The following is a 23,173-nucleotide window of genomic DNA, read 5'->3' on the forward strand; positions in this document are numbered from 1 at the left end:
GCTTTTATACTGGACTGACTATCTATTGGATCTCATGGCAGTGAAATTCCCTTCTGCTGAAGTTGTGCCACTGGAAGATGACTGTTTTCACTGGGTCTTCTTGAGCTATTCTGCAAAGTTCTTATACTTGTATATTGGGCCTCTACTTCAGGCTCGTTTAGTATGACCCGAGGTGTGGTGGAGGTGATCTACTGAGGGCGACTGCTGGCTGACACGATGGATCTCTTCATTTTGAGTTGTCGACTTGCCTTTGTGTGTTTCCTACTTCGCCTAGTGCAAACTCACATGCTTAAGCATTAAAGCTATATTTTCTAAAATGCCCTAGACACATTTCTATTAATACATAATCAAGTGCATGGAAGTCAGCACCATAGTGTAAGTAGAGGACACTCAGTAGTCATTTTTTCACGATAACTCAGTCTCGTAATGATTTTACGTCGTTAGAAAGCTTGGAGAATAATATTGTACTGCTGGCACAACAGCCATGATTAGTAGGGCAGAGATCTGTGCTGGTGGACTGATACAGGCTCAGTTCAAGGATAGATGAGTCCCACATTCCCAAAATGCAAGTACGACGGTTAAAAATAACTAAATTGGGTCTTTGATTGCAAAACAAATCACTAGGAAGAGAAACTAGGTAGTTGTGGACACTAGAATGCGCAGCACTACAGCGTAGCCCAGAAATGGCTTTTAGGTCCCTTTCAAGGAATTATGGTTCAATGTATATAGACTTGCATACTGAATAGAAATTAATAACCACGCAAGAGCACATAATGACCAAGAGATCAGGCCTACTATGGTGCTCTTCAGGTCAACCCAGGGCTTAGAGATCGCAAGAGGCCCTCTAGTTGCATTGCGTGGCAATGCACTCACAAAGAAAAGGTCAAAGCCGGACAAATGTACCCTTGGGGGGACTGGCATACAATGGTGCTGCTTTAAACATTTTCTTGTACTACCTTTGTCTCTAGTAAGTAGAAACACGTATGAACCTATGTAGCCAGAAAAAACGAGACACGAGGGAGCCAAGCAGGACTTTGCTACAAATGAAGAAGCCATTATTTCTTTGAAATGGAAACTCATGTTTTATTTTCTTAGTTAGGCTTGTACTTTGTTGGGCCTTGAATGCCTGCCCTGCTTCCCTGTAGCTACTGTCAAGTCTCAACATTAGGTAGATTTCTGCGCATTCTTTTCTACAGAAGGCTTTCGTTTTCTCATATTTCTAGTGCCCTTGAGCTCTAGGTGGCGCGAACTCTGCAGTCACCGAACGTCTTTTGCTGCCACTTTGTGTGGAAAGTGACTCAGTTCCCGGTCACAGAGTTGCTCGAGCACTTTGGTTATGTAAGATTCGATGCGAGAGAGCTCGCATTGCTGTGGCATGAAGAGCCTTCTGGCGTATCGCGACTTCAAAAGCTTTGGTTTTGGTTTCAGCAATGACTACTTGTATTGTATGCCAATTCGAGGTCAAGGAAGAGACTCTCCTGGTGCCGTTCGCTACATTGATTGTTAATGCGCATCTGTTTCGTGGTACAGTTAATGCGTTCGCTTTGTCCATAGCTCAGGAAGCAAAGAACATGACACGCTTAATGTTGAGGCGATTGCAGAGCTGTTCCATTAGTTCCTATTGAAGATGAAGGCTTCTGATGGAAATGAGCTCCTTAGAGAACCCCTGGTAGTGAATAACACAGCCAGCATAAACTTCAAGAGTGCCACTTGCTGTGGACGTCTTCTTCGTGGAAATGAAGTGAGCCTTTTTGGCCAGATAATCCAGGAAAACCAGGAGTTTCCATGCGAAATCTGCTAACTTCCCTACTGCTCGCTTGCGGAATGCCAGCTGATCGGTTGGCATATTGTATATGGGGGCCCCACCAGTGAGTCTGCATGGCAGCAGTAAAGTTTGATGGCCATATGGACCTGTTGGTCGCTGCCCTGCCAGTCAGATATTTAGTAGCCGTGCCTAATGCTTTTTCAGCACCTCAAAGGCGTGGGGTAGCTTCTGCGCTGCGTCTCACCGCATCCACTGTTCGAGCTATGTGGAGTCGCGGATGGCGTTGCACCGGCGACTTTGCCTGGTCAGCGTCACCGAGAAATGCCAGAACTGGGACGCTGGAACGGGCAGCAGAGGCTCTACTAAACTGCTCTGCTAGAAGACAGATTAGCCTTTCTTGGTATTCCTTAAATATGTGAATGATGGAGAGTTGTAGGGTTAGTAAGGTGTTAACTCCCTGTTGCTTAATCGCTAGGTGAATCGCAATAACCTGAGCTGTGCTCAGTGGCTCCTTTATAGCCATTCTGGCCTTTGCTTCGCGGCATGCCTTGCAATGTTAAATAGTGCGCTGAAGAAATGTAGCCCCCTCTGCCGCAGTCGTTAGGGACGCCTTTTTGGCCAGCATCTCGTAGGCTTGTTCAGCTGGAGTTGGCCCCCGCGTCCTCTGCGGCTGCTTCTCTTGCTACTCTGCTTATTGTGTCATTTTGAGCGGTACATTGCTCCATTGAGCATGAGCGCAGATTCGTTTCCTTCCGGACTGAATGTACGAGGAGGGCTAGCTAGTTTAGTCAAATGAACAACAGACCCCGTAAGGAAGCGCTTTGCTAGACGCATACTCCCAAAGCACACAGGCAGCCTCATCACCACAAAGTCGACATTTTGCTGCTCCCTATTCGCAACGGCGAAAAATGGATTCCTTGTTGTAAACGCCGTACGCGCAGTCCCAGTCACTCAGTTCTGATCGGGCTAAGAAAACTATGCAGTGGGCCCTTTGCAGAAGCGCTGTTGTCTAAGTATTTCAAAAACAAACGCTCCGGTTCCCACACTGCACAGTAAACCCTCTCCATCATCTGCCAGCTCCCTAAAATTTTGCTCTCGCCAACAGTGCGGTCTCTATCAGAAGCTTCCTGCGTTTGGTTTCCTTAATCTTCCTGACAGCCTGCGTGCTGACAGGAGTTCCACCAGATTGTTATCCCTAATAGCCAACATTTCTTCCTCTTTTCAACCTACAGCCTGGGCCCTGCTGTTTTCTCTACACTTATGGCATCCTTTCATTGTTGCTTCAGGAGCCTCTGCCTCCAGCTGAAGGGGACTTCGATGGTATGCAGCATTCTGCTGACAACAAACAACACCGCTTCACCTTGTCGCTGGCGCCTACGAGGTTTGTCTCCTGTAGCTCCCAGGCTTTGCCGTATGAGAAATGCCTGTGCTTTCCCTCAATGTGGGGCCTGTTAGTGCCCGTTTTCTTTGTTTAAAATTTTGGCCCTTTGCCTTTATTTGGTTGGAGCAGCGCAATCCTTATAGTAGTGTCCGTCATCTCCGCACCTCTTGCAGCTGCGCGGCAGAGAACATATGCCTTCTTGTCACTTGGTGCCATCCGACATCGCCACCCCTTCTTCGCAGTTTTCTAGCGGGTAACCAGTAGAGGCGACGAAACCAGGAATAGTGTTTCTTGAAGCCTATGCTCTGCTGCATAGCTGCCTTCGTTTTGAAGAGTGGAGCCTAACTCTGTATGGTCCCTACTTAGGGTGTCGCATCATGAGAGGCCTCGGTGTGTTGCCCTATTTAGCCTGTAATGATATAGGAAGATCTTCGAAAATTACTAGGCAAAAGCCGTCTCACTGGCCTCACGGACTATGTTGCATTCACTTGTCGCCGCTGGTCTTATGGGCTATGCTAGATTCAGAGACAGAAGCCTGTTTAGGGCAGTATGTGTGGATTTTAACCTGAATTCTTCCCAGCTGCAGGGACAGTGAGGACAGTGTAGCACCACAAAAAGCCCCCCTTATGCGCCCAAAACTGCCCTCTCCTCGCAAAACGTGGTTAACAAGATACTGCTATTAAACTGGGTGAATAGGGGGAAAACCGACGTGCCAGTATGCAGGGACCGAAGTAATTCCAGAAAAACTTTCAACGTTCAGCAGGAACGTTTTCCCGGTATTACTTTTGCCCCTTGCATATTGGCACGAACAAATTTCAAAAATAATTTTGTAATCGTGCCAGCTGTGCTTCTGAATGCTGTGCAGTTGTAACTCGTGCCGGGTAACGCAGCGTGAAACCAGAGTCACCTCATACCGCTTCGTCGGGAGACACCAGCTCAAAACTACAGTATTTGCGCTCGGCAACGCGGCGAAAAGCCAGCAAATTTCCCACACATTGTTTAATTGGAAACTGCTAGTCGTATTTCTACTTCAGAATGGGACAATGCTGCAACCAGGTGCGATGGGCCTATCTCTCAAGAAAACGATTCATTTGTCTGGTGTGATGCATTGTGAGATGCCTCGATCGACGCAGAGCTTTAATACACACTTCAGTAAGGCACCGGAGAGCTGTCGAATTTCCCCTCCGTCCTGCCAATTCTGTGGAAACCAACCCTAGCTTCTACCGGACCAGAACCCCTGCTGCGGGTATACGGAACCTTGGCGATAGTGACGGCTTTTATTCTCTTAGTAGAAAACAAAACAAAATGATAGTACAGCAGTCAAGCATTTGGGGTTATTGTCTGCGGTAACACTTGCGGAAACCAGAGCGGATTCACCTTACCATCACAACTGCTTTGAAACGGCACCTGGCATGAACAATGCCAGTACTCAATTGAGCGCTACGGGAAAACGAATCGATCATAGCTGATTAATAGGTTTCACAGCATAAAGTTGAATTGATCAATCCAACAAAATAGAGAATTGTAGCATGTGCTGCACTTTTGCGTTTCACGTGTCCTGAGCAGTGACACACAAAAAACCTCCGCATTTAAGATAGGCGTATTTCATTGGAATCCGGAAAACATGTTTAGATAATCAAGTCTATGTCATTTTGCTTAAGATACTAATATAGAGACACGCAAGGTAATCTTCGCGATTGTGGGGGCCCCTTCCGAACTGAGCAGCGTGAGGCGCGCTTTTCTCTGGCGTTGTGCAGGTCGCAGGGAGGGAGGGCGTCGAAAAGAGGTCAAGTTGCAAGCCATGTCTTCTGAATCTTCTTGGTTTTGTTTTTTTGTGAGCTACGTTGATTTAGGAAATTCCCGTTTTCCGGCCGTCGTCTTTGTCAGGCGTGCCTGCGCTCCCGTTCCGTCTTGCGTGGGGTGCTGCGTTGCTGCTTTCCACAGGTCTTGCCTCGTGGCTGTTTCTGTGGGTTCGCAGTGTCTGTACAAGGCGCTATCTACTTTTATGACGAAAAGAACCCAGTAGTCGTGAAACACTGGGTTATTGCGGACCTGAAGTTCCCGCGCTTTCCGAAACCCCCTTGCCAGTGAGCCGAAGCCAGAGGTTTCCACCCACTTCCACTGGTGCCTTTGTCCCTCGGCGAACTTGCAGGATGGGGAGCTCACAAGAATGCGGCGGCTGCACTGTGGCTCGCCTACTTGGCCTCGAGTCTCGAACAAACAGCCTGGCCCTCTTCGTGTCGGTGAACCTGTTCTACTTCCTCGTCTTTGCAATGGGAAAGAGCATGGTGTCTCTCCTTTGCTACCTGTGCCTTGCTCCAGTCATGCTTGGGCTGTTACTAAAGGCACTGCATCTCACTCCGACACAGGAGGGACCCTGGGAAATTGTCAGCCGATCCGGCATAGAGTCCAAGGTGGAGTGGCTGTACGATCGGACTAACCAGTTCCTGGAGTTTTGCCGGGACGTTTGCTTGTGGAAGAATGTATTCTTCACGACGAAGGTGTGCTGCGCGCTGCTGACGCTCGGTTATGTTTCTTCATTCTTGTCATTTGCCAGCCTCGTGTTCGTCTCGACTTGGAGTTGGTTTTTGTACAGCAGCTGTTCTTCGCTCTTCCACGACACTATATACCCGGTTGTCTCCCCCTACATCAAGCTAGCAAACCAGGCATTCCACAAAGTATTCCAGTCCATTCCAAAGATGGAAGTGAGTGATAAAAAGCACTAGTGGGGTTCGTAGGTGCTTGTGGGACCGAAGAGGTCTCTCCGTAACCTTTCCTCGCCTATCTGTAATTACGTCAATGTAAAGGGGAGCTATAATTCGCGGCTTCACGGGAGCTGTGCTAGAGACAGACTCCCATGCCGTACAGCAGCGGCCTATGCAAGCCCTCATGGCCGGCGGTGACGGGACTAGTCCTGTCCCGCACGAGGCTGTTTCCAATTTAGTGTGTCGGACGCACCAGGCGCAGGGCAAGTTTGGGGGACTATTTTCGTCTCACGTGGGGCTATTTCTAATCCAGTGCATTGGACGCCAGCCTATTCTCAGTCACTTCGCAGCGCCGTCGCTGTCGCCCTTCGTTGGGGCGGCTTTACCTAGCCGCCTGTGCTCTTTGCTGCTGTAACCAGCGCTCTTTCGGCGGCTCTCGTCGGAGCCTTGTTGCTAGCTATTTGTACCTATTGCGCATCCGTTGTCGCCGCTGCAGTGCATTGAGCTACAGTTTAGTTTTAGGTGGGCGTCTCAGATTTCATCAGAAGCACATGAGGCCTGCCGCCACACAGCATGGAGACAGGGCAAGAGGCCCTGTTTCGTTCTTACTGCCGCCACAGTTGGCTCGGCGACTGGCCGCTGCGTTTTCGATCAGTCTGTCGCTCCTCATTGTCTAGCCGCTGTACAGTGTGTCCCACTGTACAGGGTTCTTGCGACCTAGGCAGCTAACCGTGCAGACGCTAGGACGCAGACTTTTCGCACACGCGGCATAGAGTTTCCAATCTTTACCGGATGCTACGAGCTACTCAAAGCGCAGGCACTCACTGCACCCGGAGGCACAGCACGCGCAGCCACGCTGAGTTTCAAAACCGGAGTGAGTTGGCACGCCGGGGCGTTGCCACTCTCCAAGTCCTTCGAGCGGTGCACCCTCCAGGAAGTAGCGGAACTGCTTCATGTACAACGGGGACTGCAGTTAAGGTGCATGCCCTCTATTGTTAGATGCACCCGACACGTCTGTCGCCGCGCGAGGGATACGAAGTCGTTGGGGGGGGCGGAATACGGAACGCTTGGAGAGAGGAAGAAGAATGGGACGCTCTTTCCGTTCACTTCAAATAGTTGAAGAGGTCCTTCGCAACCTGAGGAATACAACAGCCGCAACAGCCTAACTTCGGTGCGCCAGCAGAGGCGATGTTCTCACCTCAGCATCGAAAAGGCAAAATACACTGGCATTGGCACTACTGGATATGGCTCTACTGTGTAAGAGGCAGCCAAAAGTGACAAGCGCGCTAGTATGCTGGCTTGTTTTGGGCATGGCTCAGCAAGGCCGACACATCTGAGCTTGCGCTTCCGGGCAAGAATTGCTCACACATCTGTCCACACACGTCTGCAGTTCCTCAAACTGCCCTGAACAGTTTCCCCGTCCGTCAGTACGAGCCTTGAGGCGCTCGCAGCAAGCCTACACGGCCTCAAGGCAATACGCAGCAGTATGAACACATGGAGAAAGTAGCTCGACGGAAACAGAAAACCGCATGAAGTGACAGGTAAGGAGCCATGAAGCGCAACGCGGATTTGGCACGGGCAAATCCACGGAGGGGAACAATGTAGTTGACACAAACTACGGAAGGACTAAGTCGCGCCACAGATAGCTACACAAACATTTTCTGTGTCCCTGGAACGCATGGCAAAAAGCGGGGGGCCCCTCAGGAGGGCCAACAACAGGGAGCAGTTTCAGCAAAAAGAAGCAGGGGGGCACGCAGCAGCACGCGCATGCCCGTAGTAGATATGGCGAGATACGCAGGAAATTAGCGTCAGCGTATGCATAACAGAAACGAGGAGTAATGCACTCTGCCCCAAGCAATACAGGAGCCCACGTAGAAGGGAGTCTGCACTAGGTAGTACCCCAACAGCTGGCTGCAGCCGACTGCAAAGACACGTGCCATAACAAATCCCCCGTATACGTACTGAGTATTCATGTACCCATCTGCTGCACTTGGTTGTGCAGGCAGGAGCCAGTTTCTTCTTTGGGTCCACAAGGCGCTCGCTTGGGTCCTTGGGCGGGATATATTTTGGGTAATGCACCCCGAACTCAGCGTAGAAAGGGAACGACATTTCCTGCAGTGTTCGGGAAAGGGGTTCTCAATATGTCAGAGAAAGATCCCTTGGTGCAACACAAGAGGTTCGCGCTTGAAGCTCCGTTCAAAACAGGATGCCTTCACAATGGTATATACGCAGAATCTTTTTTCCTTTCAGAAAAGACGGACTTGTTGGTGTACCCGCTGGTGCCTCCCTTCCACAGTGCATGCTATGTGCCGTCAGTGTAGAAGGAAACAGCCCCAAAGCTCCACCACTAAACAGCGGTTTCATCCCTTTTGTGGAGCGGATCGCATTTCTTGTTTTATGTATAGGTATACATATTTTTGCTTCCTGCCTCGGTAGATTTGGAAGGAGTGTTTGCAGCAAGCACACACTGAAGCATCTAAGCTACCCTGTAGAGCTGCTCCGTAATCGTTTTCTTCTTTGCGTTTACCGAATTATTATTTGGTGTACGGCTACTCTACTTTGTTTTTTACCCCTTATATACATGCAGGCTCTTCTGTAGGCCTCGCTGAGTGGGATTAATAGCTTTTGACTGGGGGTCTCCTCTAGTCGCCGTAACGCCCGCCCGTTGCGCCTTTTGTCCGAGGGCTTTAAGGTCCCTCCTGACCAGTCACCTTTGTTGCTCTCATTTGTCTTAATAGAAGTGTTTTCTGTCGTTTACGTATCATTTGGATTTTTACCACCGCGGGTGCACATCGTCCTAGCCACCATGGCGTGGATGATCCCCAACGAACTGTCCGACATCGTTGCTGTCAAGTCCTCTTTGCCAACCCCGTCAACAGAAGAATGTTTCTACTGGCCTCGGGAGAGGCAGTGGGTACCAGAACGACTTGTGAGGAAACTCAAAGCCGCGGAGAAGAAGCAGTTACAGGGTGTAAAGGCCATAGTACAGAAGGCTGCCTCAGGTGGGTCGTTTCCCCCTCATTGCAAGTGCAGTGTTGACCTTTTATAACTTTTGGTGAGTGATCGTAATCTGATTTTCCTCACATGCCGATTTTCGGCTGCTGGTTCACTTATGTGGGATTTGTCTTTTGTCGCATAGTCCGTCCCGCCGTTTCTTGTCTCTTTTCACCATGTCCATGCATCTTTAGACCGGTTGCTTTCTCTCAGAATGTTCAGTGGATACCATCGTACTTCAATATTTGGAGTTGTACAGACATAGGATAACTGCTTTGATGTTAGACGTCTATTTCCCACTTATGTGCCTCAGCTGGTTCCTTATGAAGCAGGTTTCTGTCATTTTATTGTTACAGGCCAGAGCAAGTGCCGCAAATGTGGGGGTTCCATTGCCAAAGGCACGCTACGTGTGGGCTACCCCACCTCAGACCCCCGCGGGGCGTACGAAGTGCTCTGCTGCTGGTTGCATGTGGGCTGCAGCAGCGAGCTTTTTTCCATGCTTTTACAACGTGAAGCAGAGGGAAATCTTATCGAGCAATTGAGAGAAGATTTGATTGTTTCCTTGACTTGCTTAGAATCATCTGAGGGAGCAGCAGCAGAGAGCACAGCCAAGGCTGAAATAGAGAACGGAGGGATCAAGGCGCCACCCGTTGAAGATCCTCCACCTGTAAAGAAGGAGGACCCACAAATTCGCAGGACACGGGTTTCTTCGAGATGCAGCATTCCGAATAAAGCGGAAGAACAAGACAAAACGGACGAACACAAAGAGGCTCCCAGTGTCGCATCCACCGCGGCCCCTAGAAGCACTGGCTCCTCCGCGTCCGCATCTTCCAATGCCGACGATGCTTCTAGCGATTCTGGGGGCCCCACGAAGTCTAGGGGACGTACGGTGGAAAATGAGGATAAGAAGGGTGAAGCTCTGTCTACGCGGGATCGTCTGCTGCTAGAAAGGTCGAGCTGCATTATTTCGACAGAACGTTTGTGTCTAATGGCTGATGACCTCTCCTCATGTGAACAGCAGAGGGTCCAGGAAGCTCTGGCCGAAGCTGCTCGTCGGCTCTTCTTCCCAACTGAGGTGCAAGCGGAGACACTATCCAACAATGTCGCAGCTGAAGAAGTGATCGAAAAACTCGTCAAGAGAGAAATCAAGGGACGCGTAGCTTCGCCTGAAGGGTTACTTTTGCCGCTTCTGCCTTTCCAGGAGGAGGGATTGTGGTGGCTGACACAGCAAGAGGCGTCTCATATTAAAGGAGGCATCTTGGCTGATGAAATGGGTGAGGAACGAGCCGCATAATCCGTACTTGGATATTATCTTGAATTTGGCAGCAACCAAATTGCCTTGTTTCGGCGCCTAACTTTAGTGGGAATGTGAGCCTCTCTTGCTTGCTCTCAGACCCTTTGCACTTCCGCTTTATTCCTTGCAGCCTCCATTTCCGTTCTTTACATACTCAGGCTGCTCACAGTTCGACGTGTCAGCGGACCTATTAGCTCTTATATATTTGGAGCAGATGTTTCGAGTTTTGGATTAAAACGTGTCTGTTGTTTGAAAGAACGTACACAACTTACTGCGTGCACATTACGCCCACTGTTGACAGGTCGACCTGCATACGTGTGAAGCTAATGCGTTATTGGTTTTTACTTGCCTATGCGTTCTGCTTGTGCATTTGAGATGTGTAGCCTTGATTCACATTTTTGCCTCTTATGTGTTTGTGTGTTGTTTTGTGTCCGCATGTACGTTTTTGGACATTATTACGGTGAAGGGATGGGTAAGACGATCCAAATCATATCTCTTCTTCTATGCCGCCCGTTTCCCCCGCTCCCACAATCTGTACCTTCGTTGGTACGGTCAAGCGTGTGCTCGACGCTGATAGTGACCCCGCTAGCTGCACTGTTACAGTGGAAAAGCGAGCTCGACAGGTTTGTTGTTCCGGGACGCCTCTCGGTGCTTATCTACCACGGATCGCAGAGGCGGGCCCTCCACTCAGCACTCCATCAGTATGACGTTGTTCTAACTACCTACCAAACTGTGGAGCAGGATTTTCGCAAGCAAACAAATAAACACAAAGTCCCTTGCGAGGTATTGACAAGGATTCACCAGCGCTGGTGTGGGCCTATAAAGCCGCACTTGTGTCTACTAGAGATGCCGCTTAAGTGAATAGGCTGCCTCATATATGTGTATGCATACAGATGTGCAGCACTTGCGTACATGGTTATTTTCCGTGTACGACATATTCAAAATTTCTCGATGAGCATGGGATGGAAGTCATCTTTCTGTGAACTCTCTCATGTAGTTGATGTCTGACTCAGGGCTTTCTCTTAATGCAGGACATTATTTTGCGTCTCGCTGGCTGCTTTTGCCTTTGCATCTGGACATCCTGGAAATGCCTCTGAACTTCACCTTCCCGTCAACATTTGTTTCTTTTTGGCCTCTGTGCAGTACTGCCATCGTCTCTTCATGAGGGACAAATTACTCATACACCAAAAGTACTTCTGCGGTCCTGATGCCCAGCGTACGGCAAAGCAACGGCTAACGGAACGTAAGGTGGACGAAGCCACAGAAAGGGCGATGGTGACGCTCAATATTATCAACGCCGAGGGCAGAGAACGGCACAAGCCAAACGGAACACCGACCGCAGCAGGTAGGACGCAGACCGACAAGAAGAGAAAGAATGCACGACCCGGGGTGCTTGCTGAACCGGCAAACTTTGTTCCTACACCTGGCAATTGCCTAAAAGAGCTGCTTCAGCAAGCAAACATTGATCCTGATGAGCTGAGGCCGATGCCCTGGCTAGGTCCGCATGGCTACCGTAACGCAAAAGCTACAGCAGAGACAGCTGGGCTTCCTCAAGGCAAGAAACGCAAGATGGACTCGAATAATGACACCATTAGCAGCAGCAGGGGAGACAGCGCAGGTGCCAAGCTTGACGCGTGCACCGACGAGTGTGGAAAACTCGGCATGGCTGAAGTCGCTTGTTTAAAAGTAGCGGAATTAAAGGAGCTTATCAAAGCTCTTGGAGGCACCCCAATCCCCCGTGCACAGAAAGCGCAACTACTGGAACAAGTGGAGCCGCTGCTAAAAAAGAGCTTGATTAAGGAGTTATCAAATGCGGAGCCTAGAGACAGCGGCTCGGGAACTGCGAACCTCCAGATGTGCTTGGCTAAGCCTCAAGAGACAGATTCGGGGATGCAGGAGCACAGCGAGCGGCAGGAGCAAGCTTCAGCGGAGGAGTGTCAAAGCAGTAAAGAGAAAATTGGTACAGCTGCGAGCAGCAAGAGTGTGCCACCTGGGCAGCAGGTGGAAAGACCCATACGCGAAAAGTGCAACTGTGATGAAGAAAGTAAAGAAGCATCAGCTACCAGCAGCAGCGGAAAAGGCAACTCAGGAGTGAAAAATGCCAAAGCAAGCAGCCAGAGTCAACAGTGCCAACGGAGCAAAAGAGCTGTTCCTGCGAAGCGGGGGGTGGGCAAATCTGCTGGCGACGAGGACGGCGAGCCGCGAAACGCTGTGTCACCAGACAGTAGTAGCAGCAGAAGTAAGCCGCCCTTCAAGTATGTGAAGCCAGTAAAACCGGACAGGCAGCAAGCCGACAGTCAGCATGCTTCTGCTGTCACGGGCAAAAAGACTTCACTTGTCAATAAGAAGACGAAAACGGGGGCAAAGAACAAAACACGCAGCTGCAAGAACAGCAGCAAAACTATCCAGAAGTATACAAAACCGAAGAAGCATGTGAAGAAAGAGGTTCGAAGGTCCTCGAGGAAACAAGCGCCCACAGAACGAAACGTTTCCAGTAGCGAAAGCGAGTGGGAGAGCAGCAGCACGGCTTATGAGCCCTCAGGCTCGTCATCCGAAAGTGGCTCTTCAGATTCGTTTGTTGAGACACCTTCAGATGACCCATCAATTGATTCAGACTCCGAAGTTTCGTCGGTCGTATCTGTTCGTTCATCTGATACCACGAAAAAGAGGCGCGCTAAAACACCCCGCAACTCCAGTAACTACAGCAAGGAGCTGCCGAGAAGCACAGCTCTCACGCCAATAGATGAGTTGCTGTGGGGTAAAGCATTGGGCGAGACTGAATCTGAAGACGGAGAGGAAGGTGGACATGTTAAGGAGAGACTTGAGGAGGACCCTCAGCTGGTAGAAGCGCTTAGGCAGTCTCCTCTGCATGGAGTTGTGTGGCAGAGAATTGTGTTGGATGAAGCTCACAGGATCAAATCCCGGAACAGCAGCACGGCCCAAGCTATATTTGCCCTACGCAGCGCAACAGTGAAGGTTGCTGGTGGATGTAGTCGCCTTGAGCAAAGAAAGGAACAGCTGCAGCCTCAGATAGAAGAGGATGGTGCAAAGAGCTACAGCAGGGATGCTGCTGCTTCGCAAAGGGAAGATGCTGAAACTGGTGATCAGGATAGGATTGACAGTGCCCGTCCTGAAATCCAGAGTGGTGGAAAACAGAAACGTATGCAACAGAGGAAACGGTTGCAGGGGCATTCTCGGGAAGAGGATAATGGTTGTTCAGTTCCTGAGCAACAGGAAGGGACAACCGATAACGTTGCATCTTGCGAACATGCGGGAGTTGCATTCGGTGGCAATGGCGACAGCTGTAGAGGGAACAACGTGGGTAATAGAGGTGTTTCTGCGCCTGCCGACAATCAAACGAATTCAGACGGTTTTTCAATCGTCGTGGGAGGCTGTAGATGGTGTCTCACGGGCACACCTCTACAGAACAGAGTTGGGGAGCTATACAGTCTTGTGCGCTTTTTGCGCTTTTATCCCTATGCGTATTACTTTTGTTCGAAAAAGGGTTGCTCCTGCAGGTCCATGCATTACCGATTTGCCGATGGAAAGTAAGGACTCAGACGCGCGGTAGTGGACGCGTGTGTTGGTGTTGCGGCTGCGGCAGCAGCGAGGGAATCATTTTAGAGGTCACGGCTATTTCGCATAAAGCGAGTACATAAGTTAGATAGTCGTGGTGGTACACGACTATGTGTCACATTTGTTTTACATCTTTTGACGTGTTTATGGTTCGTCTGTGGTGCTCTTGCTCATACTGTCAGGTATTGCGAAAAGTGTTCTCACACGCGAATGACGCATTATTCTTTTTTCTGTCGCCGCGTTGTGAAGCCAATCAAGGAATTTGGGTACCAGGGAGAGGGAATTGTTGCCCTCGAGACCTTAAAGAAGGAAGTAAGTTTCCTCTTCACGCTTGCGAATTTCTCAACAGTCTCATCAGTTTTGGTTTGGTGAGAGCTGTATTGGTTTCTTATACCCCGTTCTGTAGCTGCGGTTTGCAAGATTATTGCTGATGGAGCTGCTCCTGTTATTGTTCGGCATGCAGGTGCTGGATGTCTGCTTGCTTCGACGCACAAAGATAGAGAGAGCAGCTGACGTTAAATTGCCTCCTCTCGTTGTATCCATAAGAAGGGATGCATTGAGTCCCCAAGAAAGAGATTTCTACGAGGCTCTTTTTAAACAGACGGCAACCCAATTCGTACGACGTCGCCCTTGCAGTTGCCGTTGTGCATGACGCTAGTGAATGACTGGTTGAGTAAGAAAGTGTTCTAGTGCTGCTGGAAGGCTGCATCATGCTGATTGTAGTTCTTCACATTGGGCCTGTTCCTTGGTACTGATCTACACAAGCATATCATTGGTTGTCATGCTTTGCCCGCCTGTGCCCATGCATCTTTGAATGTGGTGCAGCTCTTGCTAGGGGAATGTCTTTTTCCCTGTCGGTTTCTATGCAGGACTCTTATGTAAAGAGCGGCACTGTCCTGCACAACTTCGCGCACATCTTCGACTTATTGTCACGGCTGCGTCAAGCAGTGGATCATCCTTACTTGCTCATTCATGGTTCCCTGCAGTCCAAAGAGGGCTGTGTGCCCTTGCCGACTGACTCACGGAACCTAGAACAAACCGGCATCTGTGCCATTTGTCAGGAAGATATGGATGCCGCAGTATGTGCCTTCTGATGCTGACGCGGCTGTGATTCCTCATGCTGCTAGTTTTGTTGCAGGAGTGTTTGATCTTGTCGCGTGGGAAGCTGTGGCGGCTGTATCCTTTCATGAAGTACATTGTCTCGCTTCTTCCTAATCGTACAGTGCTTCTCCCGGTTGCAGTGTCGAGGTGCCTCCAACTGGAGTAACGTGTGTTTTTTTCATCATCAGCTCTTCTGCTTTGTGTATTGTGTTTGAGTGCCTCTTGCCAGAAAACGATTGCTAGCTCAGCAGAGTCGTGATATCGCGCAGACAGTGGTCGTCACATGACTGTAGTTTGTTGCTTCCTTCCTGTGATTGCGTTCATGATCAGGACGTTGCCGAGGCCAAGTGTGGACATGCATTCCATCATCTCTGCATTCAAGAGTATATCGAATCTGCTCCAGCTGCAGCAGAAGCAGAGCAGCAGCAAGTGCCAGCAGCTGCAGCGCTGGGCTGTCCTGCTTGTTTCGTCCCCCTGACAATCGACCTGTCGAAGCCAGGGGGATGGGAACCCTCGGAAGAAGATGCAACGGGAAGGAAAATGAAGGACAGACCAGACAACTCGAAAAAGCGAAGGAGCTGTTGTAACTGTCGGGGAGAGGATGGATTTGCTGAGGATGAAGAGGTTTCTGAGCTGGACACCGTCCTCGAGGTATTGAATAGCCGCTATCGCAGGCTTGCGCGTCTTTCAGTTAAAATTGATATCTTTGCCAAGTCGTGATAGTTTCAGTTGCACGCACATCATAGAGCTCAGCCTAGGTCATATAATGACATCAATCGGGCTGCTTCACAGACGTCTCGGAAATCCATGCCAATGCAGCCAATTAGCCAATCCATTGAGAAATAGCCTGTGGCCTATCCTTTGCAGAATGGCACAGGTGATCCAAGCGTCGCTGCTGAAAGGCAGACTGGTGCATCTTCGACGCCGGGAAGGACCGCAAACAGGCGCGGTGGGATTATGAAAAAGATCAGCGCCAGCAACTTCACAAGCAGCACTAAAATCGAGGCCCTTGTGCAAGTGAGAAAGAAGTCTTTACCCGATTGAATCTTCTGCGTGATGGGCTTTGTACACGCTGCGGCAGCTTTTGTGGGCACTTCCCAGCGAATTCCTTCTGTTGTATCAGAGAACTCTAGTCTGGCGGTGGGGATGTCAAAAAGTTTTGGGGGGACAATTGCTTACTCGCTGCAGGAGCTGCAAACGGAACTCGAACAAGACGCCGAAGTTAAAAGCATCGTATTTTCCCAGTTTTGTGCGATGCTGGATCTCATAGAATTCCGACTAAAGAGAGAAGGGATCCACTGCGCCCAGCTGACAGGGTCTATGACTGCTGTTGCCAGGTAAGTGCTGCTGTTCTTTTGTACATGCGATTCTGCCTCTTGCTTTGGGCCTGCCATTTGTCGTTTATACTTTTTCACGGGCAATCTGTATCAGTCTTTTCTGTTGTCCTTATGAATTTGACAGTAGCTTGGCTTCTCGAGGCACAAGGATTGCACCACTTTTGCCATACGCCTGGTTTCTGATGAATGCGGGCGCCTTTTATGGTTGCAGGAGCAATGTGCTGTACGCATTTAACAACGACACCAACCTGAAGGTGATTCTTATAAGTTTAAAGGCTGGGGGTGAGGGCCTAAATCTTCAAGTTGCCAGTAGGATATACCTGATGGATCCTTGGTGGAACCCTGCAGCTGAGATGCAGGCCATCCAAAGAGCCCATAGAATAGGCCAGACTAGGCCAGTGAAGGGCGTGAGATTTATTTGTACCGACACAATTGAAGAGAGGATTCTTCAACTCCAAGAAAAGAAACAGCTTGTCTTCGACGGCACAGTGGGAGCCTCGAACCAGGCAATGCACAAACTGACTCAGGAGGATCTCCGTTTTCTCTTTCAATCGTAAAGCAAAAGACTGTGGATCTTGCTGGGCACAGAGTCACTGTGCCAGGTTCTCTCATACGATACGTGCAGTAGAAGGCTTCACTGGGCTTTCCTCCGGCTGTGTGTTCGTGTGGTTGTCGAAGTGTAAGTGTCAAAGTTCTTCGCAGCGCAGTTTGCACATCTGTATCGTGTTGGATTAGAAATATCGCACTGTATTTGCACATGTAGCAGTTTACATAAATTTGATATACTCAGGGGAAAACCCTTTTTACATCAGTTCACTCAGCCATATTGTGCGCACAAATGCATGGAGGTCAGCCGCTTTGTGTGCACGACGTATGAGGTCAGCTTTACTGTGACGCTCTCGTGTCCTGTCTTCTTAAGGGGCCGCCTTCAAAAGAAGCTGAGAAGACGAATTTCATTAGTGGCTCGAAACGTGTTTGCCCTTTTTTTCTTACGTCCGATTCGGTGTGGGGCCCACACTTGTCTCAAAGTTTGCGCGTGTACATTGGCTGCGAATCTGGGTCTCCTTTCAATTTTTAGGTTGCTACTTCCGCAGGTCACCTGGTTTTTGTCCCTTTGCCATATTTGCCCAAGACTCATTGCAATGCCTCAGGCTTAATCAGTGTTTCGTCTCACTAGTGTCGCTACTAGTGGAAACCGTTTGAGCTCACTTCAAAATGCTGCATCAGGGTAGCTTCAAATGCTCAAGTTCTGTTCAGTCACCCTCGAAGAGCTTATTGACAATTGGGTCAAAGGGTTTAACTATTTGGTCTGCGCACCTTCCTGGAAACTAATGCTGCGAAGCACCTCGAAGCCAGGAGCTATAGCGCTGAAAGCATTTTCATTTATGTCTTTTTCACCATTTTATTTGTCCTTGCATGGTAGCCTAGTGCCTCATGCAAAAATCTCCCCCAAGGCACTTCGCGACACGCTACGGGCGACAGTCGAGACTCCCTACGACGGCAACGCTACATCCGCTGCAGACGAACTTTGGCACAACCAGGCGTTGGCTGTATGTGCTAAGCGCTTCTTGTCCTGCACTCTGTTAATATTCAGCTATCATTATACAATACGCTATTCCTTTGCTATGCGGCTCTCGCTACGAGCGATTTGTAGGGGACTATCACTGCACCACAACGCCTTCGGTAACGCCGAGTACCGCCACGGACGAGGTAGAGCTCCTGGGGGCTCTGTTTTTTCACGGATTCCGCCATATCTCTTTTCGACTCCAACATCAGTTGCGACTAGACATCTGTCTACGTCTGCTATGCATACACGCCCCAAACGGCCAACACAGAAAGGGATCGTGCAGCGCCAAACTTCCAACCTGCCAACTTCACGCCATCTTGCGCGAGCATGCATTTTGGCTGTCTTTGTTGCGTACACATACGGCGCAGCACGGTGGAAAGGAGCGTGGTAGAGTGCACAAATGACGCGAACTTCACCATCAAGAAGCATCAAGGAGGGTGGTGTGAATGTTCGTGCGGACGGTGCCAGCATCCGAGAAAAGATACCGTGAAACGTACTGCATGTCAAGAGAAACAAGGCTACTACGGTAAGTGGCCAGCAGTTCATGCTTTACTGGGCTTCCTAACAGGATTCCAAAAGGGTGCCTCCGCCTCTCCTACCCTGCTTATGTTGCTTGAGCAACTTTCATGGCGCCTCGGCGCCGCCTGAGCTAGCAGCTGATCCTAAAGCCTACACCAGCACAAAGTTCGAACTGATGCCGTTTAAGCTGGTGTGCCCTTCCTACTGCAGCTGAGACACCCAAAGTGTTGAGCTATTGTTGGTGTTTGTAAACTCTACTGTACGCCCACTAGGGTCGAAACCGGCGGCTTGGTTGGAGGAGCTAGCTCAACACCATCTTAAGGCTCAGAACAACCTCTTTCGCCGGGACCCAACTGCAGCAATAAACGCACTTACTAAAGCGCCAAACCAGAACCGGCTGCGTTTTGCCCTGGGTCCAAAGAGAACGCTAGACGCCAACAATCACAACCCTCAATCCCCAAATCCCCATCCGTTACCGATAAAATTTTTTCTGATCGGGATACAGCTGGAAGCCTTCTAAAATCCCTCAATCCCTCTTTCTTCGTGATCGGATATGTTTCTAGCTGCTGATGTGCAATGCTGCATTGCAGTCAATGCATGAGGCTCATCCGTTATTGAAGCGCCAGTCTCACGTCTCCATGCCCTATGAACAAAGATAACACGGAGGGTGGAGCAAAATGATCCTTGCAACTGTCGTCTCATCAACTGGCCCGAGTGACAAAGTGTGCGTTACCTACTTCGCTGCCGTGCCAGAGAGCACGAGCATCTTGAGCTAGTCCTTGGGGCGCATTTGTATTGCCTGATTCTTCACCCTTCTGTTGTATTCATCTCGATTTTGGCAGTAGAGCATATACGGTTCCGCTTGCGCAGGCGACTGAGGATTTGGATTGTCTAGTAAATCCTGAAAACCAAACCGTTCTAAAACTCATGCAACGAGTGAGACCTAGCTGATACAGCCACAACATAAAGCCACAAATGATATCGATGAAAGAAAGAAAAGGAACAAAAACAGCGGAACTCTGTGGCGACTGGAGGGGGATTGCACCTGTATACCAAGAAGGATTTGTTTGATGGTGATAGACGGCTTCCAATCTTCATCTTCATTTAGAATCGACAAACAAACAGTTCCTGAAGGATATACATTTGGGTGGAACAAGACCGGCGCAAACTTGCACTTGGGAGGCTTGCTTGGGTACTCCTCTGAGAACTCCATTGTCAGACAGTATTCACCCCCTTCCCAAATACTACCCTGCATTCCCGCAAAAGCAAGGTCACACAGATGACTCGCTTTTGCCTTGAGTTCATATTTTCACGTAAAATACTAACAGTACACAATTCAATGACCTGAATATACTGAAGCAGAAGCTGTTTTCTCTGAAATTCCTCGTCCATCCACCGGCGGAATCGACCTCACGGCACCATTTGTGCCTGAAGCAACGGGGCATCAACTGCTGACCTTCTTTCCAGGAACCTTGCATATCCACTTCATGATGTCCTGGCCGACACTACCATCAGCCATAGGAGCGTACTTCGCGGAAAAACCTGCTGGATGGTCTCTGCGCCAAGCTGCTCTTTCCTGCGCCAATCTTTTGCGAGCAATTGAACCGCTACACGCAGCCGAAGATACCGATGAGGCTGCTGCCGGAGGAGTAGAATTGGCTATGGCCCCATTTTGTGTATCCTGTGCGGGTTTCCTCTGTGCAACAGTTGCTGCTTCATTGTCTCTGACATTTGCACCTCCACCACCAGACGATCCTGTGGGGGATGCCACCGCCTCAGTTGCCTGAGATGCAGATGTACTCATTTCTCTACGTGCGTTTTGTGGCAAAGCCTTGAAGTGCCGTGGAAGTTCAGTAGAGACGAAGCGGGCAACCGAAACACTATGGATCTGGCAGTGGACGGAAAGTAACTTGGTAGCCTCAAGCTACAGCCCCCAAGAGTTCAACAGTGCAGAAGCACATACATTCTGCCGGATAAAAGTAGGAGAGAGAAATAAGATCTAGCATATAACGGCCTTGAAATAATCGTGAGGCGCATGCAGCGGTGGCTGCTGTTAGGGGCCCCTTACGCCTGCCTAGTCTCACAAAAAGAGAGGATACAACCGCCAAAAATGCTGAAAGCAGCTCAAGAAGTGTTATTAACATCATTAGGTGGACTTCTATTCCGTTGGTGAGTGTTTGGAATTGCCGTGACGGCCACATGTCCTAAAGAGCATGTTGGTCAGCATGACGCGCCGTTTGGTGGATTTGCAACTTTCGAACATAAACCATCGAGGTAAAACGGCCCAAATTGTAAACTTGGTCTTTTAAAGAAATTCCACTGAGTCTCTGTAGTGCTTCGGTAATGCGTTGTTCAGACATAGCTGGCTTAATGTTGGATGCTCCTTGGGTCCAGAAGCTAGCTTTACTTGTGTGTACTGTCTTCGGTAGGAGTAATAAGGGGCATCGCTTTGTTTTTTTTTGATAGCTGTGCATATGTATTAGCCACCATTTACGGGCTGCTGCTTTCAGTACAACATCAACGACCTGCGGGTTTGCTTCCTTCTGGATGCACTGTAGCGTATACAGCCGGCGCTGTGCGCGGTTGCATTGCGTATGTTATGCAGACATTTTACGTGTTTCGAATTGCTAGGGACTGAGCATATTCAGCGAAAGATTATCCGTTTCTTGCGCACGCGTTGCCATCAACTACCCTCACCACTTTTGCAAACATTCAGTTACCTCTGAACGAGCAGGCCATCGGCTTCACACTAGAGCAGATTTCTCCCCAGCCCTTTAATTATGTGTCTTTTGGCACTTTCAGTTTCTTTTTTGGCGCGTGGTTACGTTCCTATGTTATCGGTTTGAAGGGGCCATTTTCCTATCCAGACGTGCGCTTCTCTCCATTCGTTGACATCTGGACTTGCGGCTTTCAGATAGCAGAATTTTCCAGGTCGTTGGGTCATGCCGCAACTACGCACTTCAGTGCTTTTTCATGACTCCCGTGCCCAGCATTTTCGCCTTAGTTTCCCGCTAAACTGTTGCATTACCACGGCGGGAATTTAGTACGGGCCTCACGCTTCCGTCTAGGCCTACCAGGCGTTCGACAACGTAATGCACCACTTCAGCCGCACATCCGGTGAATCTCTGCCAATTTCCCTGATCTGCTCTGCTGCAGAAGTGGGATGGTCGTGAGCATCACTCCACATTCATAACACCCTGGCCCTCTTTCGAGCTTCCATTCTTGTCACTGTTCCATAAGTTGTTCCTCCGCGTTGCTGTTGCTTCTGTTCGCAATGCCATACCGAAGTCCCTAGGTGGTTCGGCACAGTAGAGGTACAGCGATGCATCCCTCCCCCTAGCTACACTGTGCTTCCCTAGGTCTTCTAGCCGAGGAGTAAACGTCTGGTAAACACTGTTCCGCTCGGCTCCTGCCATTATGCTTCTAGTTTTGCCTCTAGATAGTGCACGGGACCTCCTGTGAAGCCGCCTCTTCGCCTTTCCAAGTATCCCAGGTTTGCAGTGCCCCTGGAGTTAATCCGTTGTAGTTTTGCACAGCCCATGGTACAGCGTGCCAGGTACCCTACCAGCCTTCTCCCCCTATCGTCCGGGGCGTAACCCCACAGTAGCACAATAGACCTCCGCAACAGAGAGGAGTATTCCCATGACGCTTTCGTTCCAAAGCTTCTAGAGTTGTTGGTACAGCGTCTATGCCCTTTCTAACTTGCTTGCTGCAGCATCCATTGGAGCCATGACAGATTAGTACCCAAACCCGCACGTGGGGACCAAAAATATTTTATTTGAAGGAGCCGGAGGCAGCGAAAATGCCCGACATGCCGCGGCGTGCACAGAGATCGCTCCCACAATAAATATACCTGCAGAGAGGCAGACCGCAAAAAGAATTGCTACTTCCAGGGTCTAATTCTTTTTCTATATAATTGTCCGTTATTCCGCTCCCAGGGGGATGCCAATGCTTCATAGTGGTGCCTACAACTACAATCTGCTTGATTTACGTCTCTCGCGCAACTGAAGTTTCGAAAGTAACTCAGAATGCGAGGACGGGTTTAACGGCCCTGGAAAAGGGCTTCCGCGCCGTCCCTTTTCAAACTCATATTGGTGATTAACAATATGACGTTTTTATAACTCGCCCTCCTTGAGCTTCAATAATTAATATTACAGAAAGCTTTTTAGGCAAGCGAGTCAATCGGTACGCATCCCAAAAGCAAGACAAGTGTATATGTGAGCGGAGATAAGAGCTTGGAACACGCTCAGGTATTGGTGACTGATGGTTCGTGTGAGAAGAAGAAGTAGGAGTATTAAGAAGTCGAGATTTGCGATGCGTTCAATTCCCTGGTTCTTGCCTCTGATTTGGTGGCGTAATCGTCGCGTTGAACGAACTCTCCCTAGATACAAGTTTCATACAGCGTTGCTCAGATATGCCAATGTACAGTTCTGGTCTCGAAACCTTGGAATTTCCTAGTAAAAAGTGCATCAAATTTCACGTTGCAGTTGTCGGGCGTGTGACACGACCATGCACAGTCACTACGACGTGTCTACAGCAAGTCCAGAGTGTTTCAGAGTAAGCACCTCTTTCTTTTGTCTAGCTTTGTAATTCGCCAGACTTCAGTGCAGGTTCACAGGAAGTTCTTTCCTGTAGCAGGGAGCGTAGCGGAGTCCTTTAGATAGGTTTCACCATGACACAGCCAGCAGATGATCTAGGATGGGATGTTGTGATTCTAATATCGTATTCATTTGTATTTCATTGCGACACTTCTTGCTTACAAGTAGGGTTCCACAAGCTCCAAGGTAAATTCTACCTGGAGAAGTTTCTACGTAGTCTGTTCTGGCTTTGTTGCTTGCACTGATGTCACGCATCTTGTTGAGGCATGCGAAGGCACTGAACCCTCCACGAGTTCTCTCCTGCAAGGCGTCATACACATTTTGAAGAGGAATCCA

At 49.5% G+C, this 23,173-nt stretch overlaps 5 protein-coding genes across 5 annotated transcripts; 4 read left to right on the forward strand and 1 right to left on the reverse strand.

Moving 5' to 3' along the window:
* Positions 1-5,299: 5,299 nt before the first annotated feature.
* On the forward strand, positions 5,300-5,872 carry ETH_00002230 (reticulon domain-containing protein, putative; the record flags this gene model as incomplete). Its single annotated transcript, XM_013378608.1, has 1 exon — positions 5,300-5,872. The coding sequence occupies one exon, from the start codon at positions 5,300-5,302 to the stop codon at positions 5,870-5,872; it is 573 nt and encodes a 190-aa protein (XP_013234062.1).
* Positions 5,873-8,657: 2,785 nt separating this feature from the next.
* On the forward strand, positions 8,658-10,139 carry ETH_00002235 (uncharacterized protein; the record flags this gene model as incomplete). Its single annotated transcript, XM_013378609.1, has 2 exons — positions 8,658-8,853; positions 9,202-10,139. 2 exons carry the CDS (start codon positions 8,658-8,660, stop codon positions 10,137-10,139), a joined length of 1,134 nt encoding a protein of 377 aa, XP_013234063.1.
* Positions 10,140-10,607: 468 nt separating this feature from the next.
* ETH_00002240 (uncharacterized protein) lies at positions 10,608-11,000 on the forward strand (the record flags this gene model as incomplete). The annotated part of the gene is made up of 1 exon (XM_013378610.1): positions 10,608-11,000. One exon carries the CDS (start codon positions 10,608-10,610, stop codon positions 10,998-11,000), a length of 393 nt encoding a protein of 130 aa, XP_013234064.1.
* A 300-nt stretch (positions 11,001-11,300) lies between these two features.
* ETH_00002245 (SNF2/RAD54 helicase family protein, putative) lies at positions 11,301-16,710 on the forward strand (the record flags this gene model as incomplete). Its single annotated transcript, XM_013378611.1, has 8 exons — positions 11,301-13,687; positions 13,898-14,027; positions 14,179-14,331; positions 14,585-14,794; positions 15,147-15,467; positions 15,684-15,833; positions 16,005-16,153; positions 16,365-16,710. The coding sequence occupies 8 exons, from the start codon at positions 11,301-11,303 to the stop codon at positions 16,708-16,710; spliced, it is 3,846 nt and encodes a 1,281-aa protein (XP_013234065.1).
* A 2,301-nt stretch (positions 16,711-19,011) lies between these two features.
* Positions 19,012-20,043, reverse strand: ETH_00002250 (ubiquitin-conjugating enzyme e2, putative; the record flags this gene model as incomplete). The annotated part of the gene is made up of 3 exons (XM_013378612.1): positions 19,012-19,140; positions 19,285-19,488; positions 19,696-20,043. The coding sequence occupies 3 exons, from the start codon at positions 20,041-20,043 to the stop codon at positions 19,012-19,014; spliced, it is 681 nt and encodes a 226-aa protein (XP_013234066.1).
* Positions 20,044-23,173: the final 3,130 nt, after the last annotated feature.

The sequence above is a fragment of the Eimeria tenella genome, genomic scaffold (assembly GCF_000499545.2).
Source record: "Eimeria tenella Houghton genomic scaffold, Eth_scaff90, whole genome shotgun sequence".
Classification (NCBI taxonomy): domain Eukaryota; phylum Apicomplexa; class Conoidasida; order Eucoccidiorida; family Eimeriidae; genus Eimeria; species Eimeria tenella.